Source organism: Kogia breviceps, chromosome 2 (genome assembly GCF_026419965.1).
Source record: "Kogia breviceps isolate mKogBre1 chromosome 2, mKogBre1 haplotype 1, whole genome shotgun sequence".
In the NCBI taxonomy this organism is placed as follows: Eukaryota; Metazoa; Chordata; class Mammalia; order Artiodactyla; family Physeteridae; genus Kogia; species Kogia breviceps.
In genome coordinates this window covers 60,950,652-60,963,407 of record NC_081311.1, presented here as the reverse complement: position 1 = coordinate 60,963,407, position 12,756 = coordinate 60,950,652, and the positions used below count along the sequence as shown (strand labels likewise).

The window sequence follows — 12,756 nt, the reverse complement described above, 5'->3', positions numbered from 1 at the left end:
TTTATCCTTTTGTTGATATTCTTACTTTGTTCATATATAATTTTCTGGCTTCTTTTAGCTCTTTGTCTATGTTCTCCTTCAGCTCTTTGAGCATATTTAAAACAGCTCTTTTAAACTCTTAGTTTAGTACATCCAGTGTCTGTGTTTCTTCAGGGATGGTTTCTTCCAATTAATTTTCTCCTTCTGAATGGGAGAAATGAGAAATGTTTTCCTGTTTCTATGTATGCTTTGTGATTTGTGTGGTGGGGGGGTGCTGAAAATTAGGTACTTGAAAGAGTAGCCTCTCCCAGTCTTTGCAGAAGAGCATATTTTAATCCTTGGGATCAGCATGGGGTTCAAGGTCTTTCCCTGGCATGCATCTTGCCTGGACCTTTGTTGATGCTTTTCTCCATCTCCCCATATACATGGCTGCTTTTTAAAGTCTTGTTTTCCCTAGAAGTCTCATCTCAGCCACTTTTCAGGACCTTCTATTGTATTCCACTACCTGTAATCTCTTGCATCAGGCTACTCCAGGTCTTTAGTTCCTCTGCAGCATTAACAAACAGTGTCTGATGCTTCCCAGGGCTTTTCCCAGCTATACCCTTTCCCTTCTGAGCTCTGAATTAAGTGAAAAAGACCAGTCCTTCACGCAGCTTCCAAACAGATTAAAAGGTTACAAACAAGATCTGCTCTGCTCCTTCTGGTTAAATATAAGAACTGGGAATGGGGCAGCTATTTCCTCCCACCTGTGCTGTACCAGGTTTGGGGTGAGGCAAGGTTAAGTAAAAACACTGTGAAATTTCCTATCATTTTGAACATGGCTTTTTCTTAACTGGCTTTCACTTGGTTAATTTAAACCTTTGGCTGTTTTCCAGACCTCTATAAAGTTATTTCATCCAGGCTCTAGTTGCTGGTTTCATGTTTCCATGGGGGAACAAAGGTCTGGAGCTTCCTAATCCACTAGCTTCCTCTAGAACCAATGTTCTTAGATATGTCTTATACCAACAAAGATAAGTCACATTAAGTTTAAGTGGTCTTAGAACTAGAGGAAATGTTAATCCAAATCTATCACCATAAGGATAGTATGTTGATTCCTTGATACATTATATGCTAAGCTAATTATTCTGAATTGTTTTTCCCATTATGTCATGACATAAAAAGTCTGCTCCCACTACCCCACCAAGATCCAAAACACAGATATGAAACTCTTTAGTGCTGTTAAAAATATAGAATCAAACAAAATTTGTACTGTTCTAGAGCAATGCTATTTAAAGCTGGTTCTCACTGAGATATAAGGAGCTTGTAACACAATGTACATAACACATTGTTTTCTTCATCTTGAAAATCTTGCTATGAAAAAAGTCAACTGAACAAAACCATGTAGTTATTGATGTACTGTATTTACATTTTGATGTAATCTCCTTATCTCATTGTGGAACAGTAACAAACTCCATGGCAACTCTTTTGCAAGCCACACTCTAAGTAGGACTGTTTCAGAGCACTTTTAATTATTGCCTTACTTCAAGTTTTCCATAGACTATTTTCCTATAGTTGCAGAAGTAAAAAGGGAAGGTGGGAAAGATAACACTGATTATTTTTAATAAGAACTTTTTTCCATCTCATGATAAAAATCTGAAACGTGTTTCATGTTACAGAGCCTTAACTTTTGTGCCTTTTAAATGTAAAGTAAAAATAGAACATAACTTACTTTATAGGTGAATTTAATTATTTCATCTTCTAAGAGTTAACAACTGTAAGGTTATTTACATAATATGATTTAACCCATGATATTTCCAAACCCATGTAAAACCTACATTGCAATGGAGCTTAATTACGTTTATGACTTTAAGGTAGATATTAAAATAATAATTTTGGCTCTTTGTAGACTTAAATAAGTGAATGCCTTTTCTAGAAGAAACTGACTAAAGATAAAATTCATCTCCCTAAAAAGCCATGAAACGTCAAAGTGTACATCACTCTACATATTTTCTTTAAAATGTTCTATTCTGAATCTTTTAAAGTGTTCAGCCTAAAACAGACTTGTATTATAAACAAGCCTGTTAGGAATTGGAACAACCAAATGACAAAATTTAAGAATTTTCTTTTTTCACATCTTAGAGCTCATTTTATCTGTGATTATCTTGTTTTGTACAACTGACTTCAATACAACAGTGCTGCAATGGGAATTCAACAAGGCCTCAAAAAGCAGGATATAGAGACTAGGAGTCCTTTTCAGTGGTTCCTTTTATTTCAACTTTTACATTTGCTAAGACTGCCTATTAATTTTTTTTTTTTTTTACAAATTAGTCTTCCTGCATCAAAATGTATATTTAATTGAAGGCTCCATTCACACAGAAAGTAAACTTCAAAGTCCTCAAATAAAAGTCAGTAAAGCAGGCAGCCAAGAAACTTACTGTTCTACTACAGTTACTTTTGCAAAACTCATTGGTGTGGTAGAATAATATCCAAGGACATTAGGAAATTGGAATATGAAATTATTTCATTCTGATAAATCTGATAATTTAATAAACAGTACTCTAGTGCTGACAATTCATTCTTATTTCTCTAAGTTACCCAATACTGCTCCTGCTAAATAACAAACTTTTACCCCAGTGAAGTAAGTACTGCCAAGAGAAGGGATTGGTTCTTGTGCTGCTGGGCATCCAGACTAAGATGTTATTTTTCTTTCTGCTTTCTCCTAGCAATCTCTATTTCATAATTCTGTTTATTCCTTCTCAAGTGATTTATTTAATCATGATTGGGTATTTGTTGTTATTTTGGTATTACACTGTAAGTTTCTTAATGGCAGCCATCTAGTCATTCAGTTGTTTAGCTCATTAGGCCCTACACATGGGTTGTTCATTTTTCAGCTATATGGACTTAAGTGGAAACCTGGCATGGAATTTACATATAACCAGCAACACACAACTCTGTAAAGATATTTAGATTCTTCTCAGCAGCAATAATATATATCTTATATACACACACACATATATAAGGTATTATATTTCTATATGTGTGTGTGTTTACTGCTTACAACAACTCTTCTCAATCCTTTTACATTGTAGTAACCATTTTATTATAAATTCACCAAAGTACACGGTTGGTTGTGTCTTTCATTACTGCATTTACCATCTAGCTTTCTGAAGAATCTTAAAGTCACTTCATTATTTTTTAAAATAATCCTACTAGGTTATTACATAGTTATGACATTTACTGACCCTGCTGATTGAGTGTTCTGGTGGATACTTCAGTTAACTTGGTGATACTGGTGATAACTCATGGTTAAAGTTAATGAATGATGAAACTTCCAATCTTAAAGGATGGACACTTAGGGTTGGTGAGGAAACCACAGTTTCCACGTTTTCCATGATAGCTCTAGCCCTCATTTATTTTAAAGTTCAGCATAAAAAGGATTGCAAAGTTTTATACTGGAATTTTTTTCTCCTTTTCATTTGGAAAGAAAAATAGTTGGTAATTATGAAACTTGGGAGGGTTCTGTAAGACCTAACACTGGCAAGAGTTTACCAATCCCTGTGTGGGGTTTGGGGTTGAATATAATGAAATTTGTAAGATTACGGAATAAGTTGTTTCCTTGTGAAATAGATATTTTTTATTCTACTTTCTAAAACACATGGCAATTAAGGATTAGCATCCTTTCTTTGAACACCCATTTTATTTCTTCAATTTTGAATTTACATTGCTTCCATCTAAAAAAGATTTTTAAAAAATCTGTGGTCACAAAATCTGATTAGATTAATGATCTTAATTTTCAATATTTCTTACTAAAATACTTGTAGTGGAACAAAGGATAGTTCAGAGAAATAAAGTTCACTTTTTAAAAAAAATGGTAAAGTAATACCCTCTTTCCCAGAGAATTAACCAAATTCTTCCTTATTTAAATACTGCATAAAGGATAAAGAGCCCTTATGTGAACTATGATTCACCATAAGAAATATAAAGGTTAAAGGGTCAATTAACATACTTCATTAGGTTCAGAGCTTTCTACTACCATACCTTGTATTTGAACAACAGAAAATCTTAAGTAGCATTACTGTAAAAACTCCATAACCATAGTAATAAAGTTGTAGAGCTCCCTTTGAAGGTAACATATTTTGATTGATTAAATATCTGAAAGTTCAAAGAGCCTTAATTTTCTACCATAACAATGGGACTTTAGAGTGAATGAAAATCAGGAGGATAAACCTAAGTCCTAATTCTAAAGAAATAAACTGTTATTGCTATAGCACGCATTCACATTTAAATATGAAAAATACCACACAGAAAACGGAAACATTTAAAAAAAAAGATTTAAGATCATAAATAGGTCAATGTTGTCACAACACATTTCAGAATTGAAAAAACAAACATTTTGGCTTTTTTGGAAAAACTCCGTTTTTATCAATTCCCTCATCATTGAAAGGACTTGTACATTTTTAAATTTCCAGTCTCCTAAGGCACAATATTTTTTTTTAATCCAAATGCCAACATCATCATCCCCTGCTGTAGGTAGCTGAAATAAGAGGCAAGGAATTAGCACTAAGAAAAACAGCAAAATTTTTTGGACAAATCATCAGTCATTTAAGAAAAACAAGAAACAGACTAAGTCATGATCATTTTAGTTAAGAAGGCCCAGTCTTTTAATGTAGGACCTTCTATTAAAATTTTTTTTTAATCAAAGTATTGTAACTCAGGTTTAATTCACCACAGAGGAGCTATGAAAGAAGGGGATTGGTAAAATAAAGCATACTTTAAAAATGACTCGGGAGAGAAAAAAATCAAATTAGAATAGCATATGGAGGGGCAAACATTGTATGGAACCCATCTTACAGGGCTGATTTATTCGTAGTCTTCAGGCAGATCCAGAAGGGAGTTGTTGAGACTAGGTAAACATAATACCTAGGTACATACTATATGGCATCTGTTCCTTAATCACATGGACCATTCTAGCCTACCACCCACCAACTGAGATGTACTGAAATACTATAATCAGATGCTTAAATTGTATTTTTTTAATCCAACCAGAAAAAGTTCTTTAAAATATACCATAAATGTAAAAATTCCTCATTTTTTACCCTGCCTTGCTTTGTCCTCTGTGATACCAACTGAACTTTAAGGTTTCATATGTAAAATGTGCTGTTTTAAGTGTTACTTTTAAAAGAAAAAAAAAAACCCCACAAAGTTAGCGATTGTCCACAGATGAAACATGGGATGAGGTTCATGACTGAATCAATCATGGAGTGTTAGTCAATTGTAAACTCTTCAAAGTTAAGACTGGGAAATGTGTGTATCAGACACATTAGAGTACAACAGGAGAGAAAGGGAAGTCTGTTTGTCATTCCAATTCCGACAAGGTGCATGGTCTTCGAAATTCCTGTCCACGTTCATGGAGCCATTTATTGGATACTGTGAAAGAAAATAATATTTTAATGTCCCTCACTATCTAACTAGTATTTAATTAACTCCTAGGAGCTAGGACTATAATGAATTTTCTACATGGGCTAAAAAAGTTCAAGACCAAAACCAGAAAAAAAAAAAAGATGCTTCTTAGGCTGTCTTTTTAAGAACTTCACTAAATGCTGGAAATAAAAAAGTTTTTATATATATGTATGTACATTTGAAATCTGCATGTGTATTTCCTAAAGTTTCTAATGTTCAATGTAAGACTTGAGATGTAGGTACAGACAGAACAAAACACTGTTTTACCTGTTTGCAAAATACCACTTCTAATACAAAGACATTTAAAAAATGAACACAACTCTATGATTAATCTCTCATATTATGTGCTCATCAAGTTTCCTTTGTTCCCAGATACTGTTTTTTAATATACCCCCAAAGGAATTAATTTCTTTCTCCTCCTCCCATATCATAGAACCCAATCAATGGCATCAACATGTATAAGATATTTTAAACTAGCACTCATTAATTCTTAACTACTTTGTTACCTTTCTTAACCCGTGTATCCAATCTTTTATTCATCAAACCCTGTTGATTTTACTTCTACGATCTCTTCAATCTATTCTTCGCTCTCCAAACCTTCTGCTGCTGCCTTAGTCCAGGCTTTTATCATCACCCATTTAGACAACAGAAAACAGCCTTCTAAACTCATCTCTCCTCCACTAGCCTCTCTTCATTCTAGTCCAGTGGTTCTCAAACATTAGTAATCATCAGGGGAGTTCTTTTAAATCCTGATGATCAGATATCACTCCTTAATCTTGCTATGTCCAATACGGTAGCCTCTAGACACATGTAGCTACTAAGCACTTCAAGTGTGGAATGTGGCCAAGTGACACATATGGAAATAGATACATGGGGTTAAATAAATCTATATAAAAATAAGTTCACCCCTTTTATTTCTTTTTCTTTTTAATGTGGCCAGTCCTACATGTGCATGAACCTGAGAATACCTCTCTAGCCTCATATGATTCCTGGCCCTGGTCCCTAACATGCCTGGAAAACTACTGCTCTATCTTCAAGACTAAATATAAAAATTAAACTTCGAAGAAGCCTCCCTAAATGTAAGTAGTTACTGTCTTCTGTTTATATCTTTGTATTAGTATCTACTGCAAGAGACAACTGTGAACCCCATGAGAGGAAGATTCAACTTTGAGTCAATTAACGTTTCTTAAATAATAAGTGAAAATAGTGTTAAAAATGTCATAAAAAATCTGATCTGTTGAAAGCAAATTTATATTAAGAAAATAAACTTGCTTGGTTGAATCCCTTTCAGTGTTAAAGTCATATTAGGCAAATCTGTCAGGAGTATTTTTTCACTTTCTTTTAAGATGTAAATGATAATAATTTTTAAATAAGAGACAAAAATCACTAATTCTATTCAGAGAATATAGGAAATATTTACCCCATTTGTTTCCAACCAGTACAGGACAGGCTGCATGCCGTGTACTATAATCTCCTTCTCCACTGGCAAACAGATTATACCAGAAAACAGCAGTTCCCTGTGGAAAACAATACAAAATTATCCCCCAATAAAGTATCAGGTTATTGCTTTTTATAGTAACTAAATTTTCCTCGGTTCTATGGAAATAATTCTCTATGGCAGCACTGTATCTTCCTCTAATATAGTTCTGAAAGTATCATATAATGTACTAAATTTTGGTGATCACATGAAAGCATTAATATCAGCGTTACTTAACAAAAAAGTATATTTGCCAAAGCTAACACATCTTACAATAGCAAGTATCGTTCGGAACCCATTTTAGAAATGAAAACTTCTAAATACTAATCCCTAGTTGTTCATACCTCTAGGTACTCACTGTAAATTGTACAATATCTAAAATTTTCCCTAGACATAATGTAGTCCTTAAGTATACTACCTTTAAAAATGTCATTTACTGCTTAGACTATGAAATATAGGTGCATATATTCCTCAGGGAAAAAAATACAGAGGACCCCTCCCCTCCCAAATTAAAATAACAAACTAAGCTTACCTTTTTGGGCCAAACACTAGCTCCTACTTCAGGAAAAACAGTGGCTCCTCCTGCTGACACATCACTCATCTAAGAAGAGATGAGAGTATTATCGAAAGTGCTGGTAGAATAAAGTTAAACATGCCACTGTGAGGTAGATTTGATACTAAATACTAGAATGAGAATATCTGGACTTCTACTTACATAAATGGGTTTGTGCATGCTAGTCAGTTTTTAAAAAACACGATGCTATTTAAGCTTACATAGATATATAAAAGCAAAGGAAAGATGAAGTCAGCAAGGGAGATTGGGATATAATTTGGGATAGCTATTTCTTTTATAGCCAGAGGTAAAAAGAGATGATTTAAAACTGACAAATCAAGTAACATGGGGTATAAATATGTATTCTATAGCACTACAGTATCATCTCCATGGGGGCAGGAATTTTCATGTTTTGTTTATTGCTGAAAATAGCCTCAAAACAGTAGGTATTCAATAAATATTTAAATAAGTGAATTCAAACAAAATAGAACTAAACACCAAGAGAAAAGTAATAAACTAAAACCAGTTTTGTCATTTCTCACAGTAGGGTATCAACACATATTAACTAAAAATTAGAAGATTAAAAGATTTATAAAGTTATATTCTTAATGGTGAATTAGAATAAAAACACAAACCTTCCAAATTAACTGAAGAAGCACATGCATAAAATGAGGCAAAGGAAACACAGATCATATAGTGAAGATTTTTTTCAAAAACAACGTAAGTAGAATGTAGAGTCAGACTAATGTATCACAAAGCAAAATCCAACTATATGCTATATTCAAGAGTCACATCTAAAACAAGTGATTTATAGGCAAATGCTATACCAAAGAGTTTGATCTTAGTATCAAGCACAGTTTAATGCCAAAGGCATTTAGTAATATAAAGAAGTGTATTTTACCATGATAAATATACAATCGATATCAAAGAGCTAATAGCTCTTAAGCAATGAAAAAATTAACTTTAGAGAAACTGAAAAGTTGTGCTATGTGGCCCATCTGAGAAAAGCATTCAAATAATGAAAATAATGAATACTCATCTAATAAAAATGCTATATATAACTAAAAGGGGATATAATTAACATATAGTCTGATAGTCACAAATAATCTAACATTTATGGATATTGGACCAAATAATATAGCATTAATTTTCTTGTATTTCTTTGTTTCTTTTAAAATTTATTTACTTTATGTATTTATTATTGGCTGCAATGGGTCTTCGTTGCTGCGTGTGGGCCTTCCCTAGTTGCACCGATCTGTGTGCCACAACTACTGAGCCTGTGCTCTAGAGCCCACGAGCTACAACTACTGAAGCCTGTGCACCTAGAGCCCGTGCTCCGCAACAAGAGAAGCCACTGCAATGAGAAGCCTGCACACTGCAATGAAGAGTAGCCCCAGCTCGCTGCAACTAGAGAAAGCCCACGTGCAGCAACGAAGACCCAACGCAGCCAAAAGAAAAAAAAAGTTATGTACTGCCTTTTGGGGGATACTTGCTCTTAGAATCCAGCCTCATGCTATGAGGAAGCCCAGTCCACATGCTGGTATTCTGGCCAACAACCAGCCTTAACCTCAGCCTTTAAGGTGACCCCAGTGCCAGCCATCATCTGATTGCAAATGCATGAGAGATCCAGAGCAAGAACCATAAATGAAGCCCAATCAACCTCACAACCATGAAAGATAAGAATCAAACTGTTACTTTAAACCATTCAGTTTTGGGGTAATTTGTTATGCAGCAATAGATAACTGGGGCAAATATTATGATCAAAGCTTAATTTTTTCTATATGTATGAATATATAAACAATTTAAAAAAATAAAGATCATACTGTTTTGAAACCAATGAACAATGGGAGAATGGTTACCCTTGAGGAAAGGGCTTCTAGCGTGCTCTAATGTACTATTTCTTGATCTGGGTGCAGATTATGCTAGTGTTCACTTTGTGAAAATTTATCAAGTTATATACTTATGATTTGTATACTTTTCTGATATGATATTTATCAATAAATTCAAAATAAAAGTTTATTAAGATAATGTGTATATATACACATAAATTCCTATAAACACACAGAGTTGCTTATATACACATTATAGACGACAGTCCATACTCCAAAATATCACATTGCCTCCAAATACTGGGACTAGGTGTAATTTTAACTTTCTTCTTCAGGTTGTAATAAGTACAATCTGAAAAAGTTATAAATGCAAAGAAAAAATTCTTAACTCTCTTTACTCAGCTGTAAAAAAAACGTTAAACTAGGAAAGTTAATCAAGAGCTAAACAGAACAAACATCTGAACACATCAAAATAAATGAGTCTTGTGGCTATAACTTACATAAAACAGCCATGTAGCAATTCTATTTCCTGTCCCCAGCTCTTTGAAAGCATCTGGCTCATCTTTCTGTGAATAAAACACAATTCAGTGGTATAATTCAGTAATGCAAATTCTCCAGTGGCAACTAACATCATTAATATGCTGAATAGCATGCTAAAAACAGCCCCCAAAGGTTCCTTTATAATGTCCAGTGCACTATATACAACAGGCACTCAGATGTTTGTTGGTTGTTGATTCAACTAGCACACTGAATACTTTTGATAAGACCATTCGGGGGGAAAAAACAGATTTGTTAGCCTATATAATGAGAACCAATATCTACTATCCACAGATTATTTTAAAAATTGACACCTATAGTTTTAGCTTCCAAAAAAGCAAGACATGAGAGTCTCTCAGCTACATTCATTAAGTCAATTCTCTGTGGGTAAAAAAAAAATTTACCTTGAGATTTACTTTGAACTCATGATCCATTCAAATGTCACTGCTACTATTCTTTTTTTTTTTTTTTTTTTTTTTTGCGGTATGCAGGCCTCTCACTGTTGTGGCCTCTCCCGTTGCGGAGCACAGGCTCCGGACGCACAGGTTCAGCGGCCATGGCTCACGGGCCCAGCCGCTCCGCGGCATGTGGGATCTTCCCGGACCGGGGCACGAACCTGTGTCCCCTGCATCGACAGGCAGATTCTCAACCACTGCGCCACCAGGGAAGCCCACTGCTACTATTCTTGACTGTCTTTTGGGCTGTCAGCACTTTAATCTGGCTGGAGAATTCACGTCTGGCTATTTAAAGCTAAATTAAAATACAGTATAATCTCTTGGCATTTTCCCAGAAAAATGAAAATCATGTATTTTTCACACAGAAATTTACACACATCGATTTGTCATATCCTCAAATTGTCCATTAATGTCCTTCAAAGGATGAATGACTAAAACTGTCGTATACCTATACCACAGAATACTATGCAGCAGAAAAAAGGAACACCCTGTTGATATGTTCTGCAAAAACATGGATGAACCTCAAGGGAATTATGCTGAGTGAAAAGAGACAATCTTAAAAGGATACATGCCGTACGTAACATTTACGTAACATTTGCAAAATTAGTGGTGAACAGATTAGTGGTTACCAGCAGTTATGGATGGGAGGCAGAAGGGTATATGTAGCTACAGAGCAGTATCGCAAGGGAGTCTTAGAGTGATGGTGCGGTTATGTATCTTTACTGTGTTGGTAGTTACATAAAGCTACACATGTAATAAAACTGTATAGACAGACAGACAGACATGAGTGCGAGCATAACTGGTGAAATATGAATCAGCTCTGTTGCTTGGGCCAACACCAATTTCCTGGTTTTGATAGTGTACTACAGTTATGCAAGATGTTAACACTGAAGGCGGCTAAGTGAAGGGTACATGGGATTTCCCTGTATATTTTGGGGGAAACTTCCTAGGAATCTATAATTATTTCAAAATAAAAAGCTAAGAAAAAAAATTTAGTTACATTAATGTGAGGACTTATAGTCTTTCACATCATCCAAGATCCTCAGACATTTTTCAATAATTGAAAACAGATGGAAAAGAGACTAAAAATATATTCTTTGCTAGCCTGCCCAGAGAAAGAGTCTAGGATTCTGAGATTAAACCAGTCAAGGAATTTAAGACAATATAGACTGTTTTCTTTCCAAAGAATATACTCTTATTAAAAAATGGTAATAGATCAAGAAGTTTATTAGAATACTTGGCACATTCCTTAGAATTCATGTAATTATGATAAAGCTTAAATTAAGATTTGGTAATGATAATTTATAGTTTGATATGTTAAAATTACTTAACTTTTTTATTTAAAAGGTTAAATATTTATTGATCTTAAGCAAGAGTGCTTGGCCAAGAACAACTTAACAAACTGCTTTAACATTATTTATTCTCCAGCCTCTGCATCTATTTTATGTTTTTTACCTTCCTGTCTTCAAAATGTATTCCTGTAATTTCTTCAGATTTATTGCCCAATTCACTAATTCACTAATTCACTGCAGCTGTCTCCAATCTGTTTAACTTATACACTAAATTTTAAATTTCAACAATTTTTTTGACCTAAAGCTTCTGTTTATTTTTCAAATATGTTAAATCATTTTGAGAATTCATTAATTTTTATCCTCTTTTATTTTTATTAGATTTTTTTCTATTACTCTTAAATTTTATTAATGCCTTCAGTTTGTGCATCATTTAAAACAAGGTATGTGCTTTAAAAAGCATTCTTATACATAAGTAGATCAAGAGATGGTTAAGTAATTTATCCCTAAACCATGCACATCATTTTTATTCATGTGTGTGTAAGAAAGGGAAATAAGCTTTAAGTCTTTTTCTTGGGATTAAAGACATTTGGAAATTATTATTAAGGAATGCCAAATGTTTTCATGGAACAAATGTGTTTTCCAACAGGAAATGCTGATGTAATTAAAAGGCATTAGTGTTGATAAAGAGGATTGAAAAAACATTTGCACTATCCATGATCACCAGGAAAAGAGTTCCAGGGGGTTGAAAATATATGTCAAATAAATGAATCAGCATGAATTGAATGGTACAGATGGAAGAACAGGTTGCAGGTGCCAGATTATGTGACACATATAAATATTCAAGGCACATGACTAGGCTAAACAGGTGACGAGGTTTTACAGACCAATTTGTTCTTTCATTGGGAAAACAGTCAAATGTAATACAATGTCCATTTACTGGCATTTATTGATAAATAAGTGCAATTAGATCTAGGGCAGCAAATGTTGTCCTTTCAGATACACACTAAAAGTACACACTAGCTAACAGATGCCAGAGTAGCCAAAGCAGTATGATTACACTCCAGTTTTTTCACGCTGCAGTTACCTGGATGCTAACTAAAATGTCCTGTATTCTTTCTACATATCATACTGTCTACTCTCAAGTTTCACAAAAGAATTCTTCAAAACTAGGCAGATTAAAGAACTTACTAAACCG

At 34.0% G+C, this 12,756-nt stretch overlaps 1 protein-coding gene across 4 annotated transcripts in view; it reads right to left on the bottom strand.

The window, feature by feature from the left end:
- Positions 1–4,275: 4,275 nt before the first annotated feature.
- The window catches only part of P4HA1 (prolyl 4-hydroxylase subunit alpha 1), a 97,840-nt gene continuing 89,359 nt past the window's right edge, over positions 4,276–12,756 (bottom strand). For all 4 annotated transcript variants that reach the window (XM_059054216.2, XM_059054217.2, XM_059054219.2 and 1 more), the window contains exons 12-15: positions 9,778–9,843; positions 7,428–7,496; positions 6,839–6,935; positions 4,276–5,385 (exon numbers count right to left, since the gene is read on the bottom strand). In XM_059054216.2, the coding sequence (XP_058910199.1) occupies positions 5,315–5,385; positions 6,839–6,935; positions 7,428–7,496; positions 9,778–9,843 (303 nt within the window). In that variant the 3' untranslated portion in view covers positions 4,276–5,314. The remainder of the gene's footprint in view (positions 5,386–6,838; positions 6,936–7,427; positions 7,497–9,777; positions 9,844–12,756) is intronic.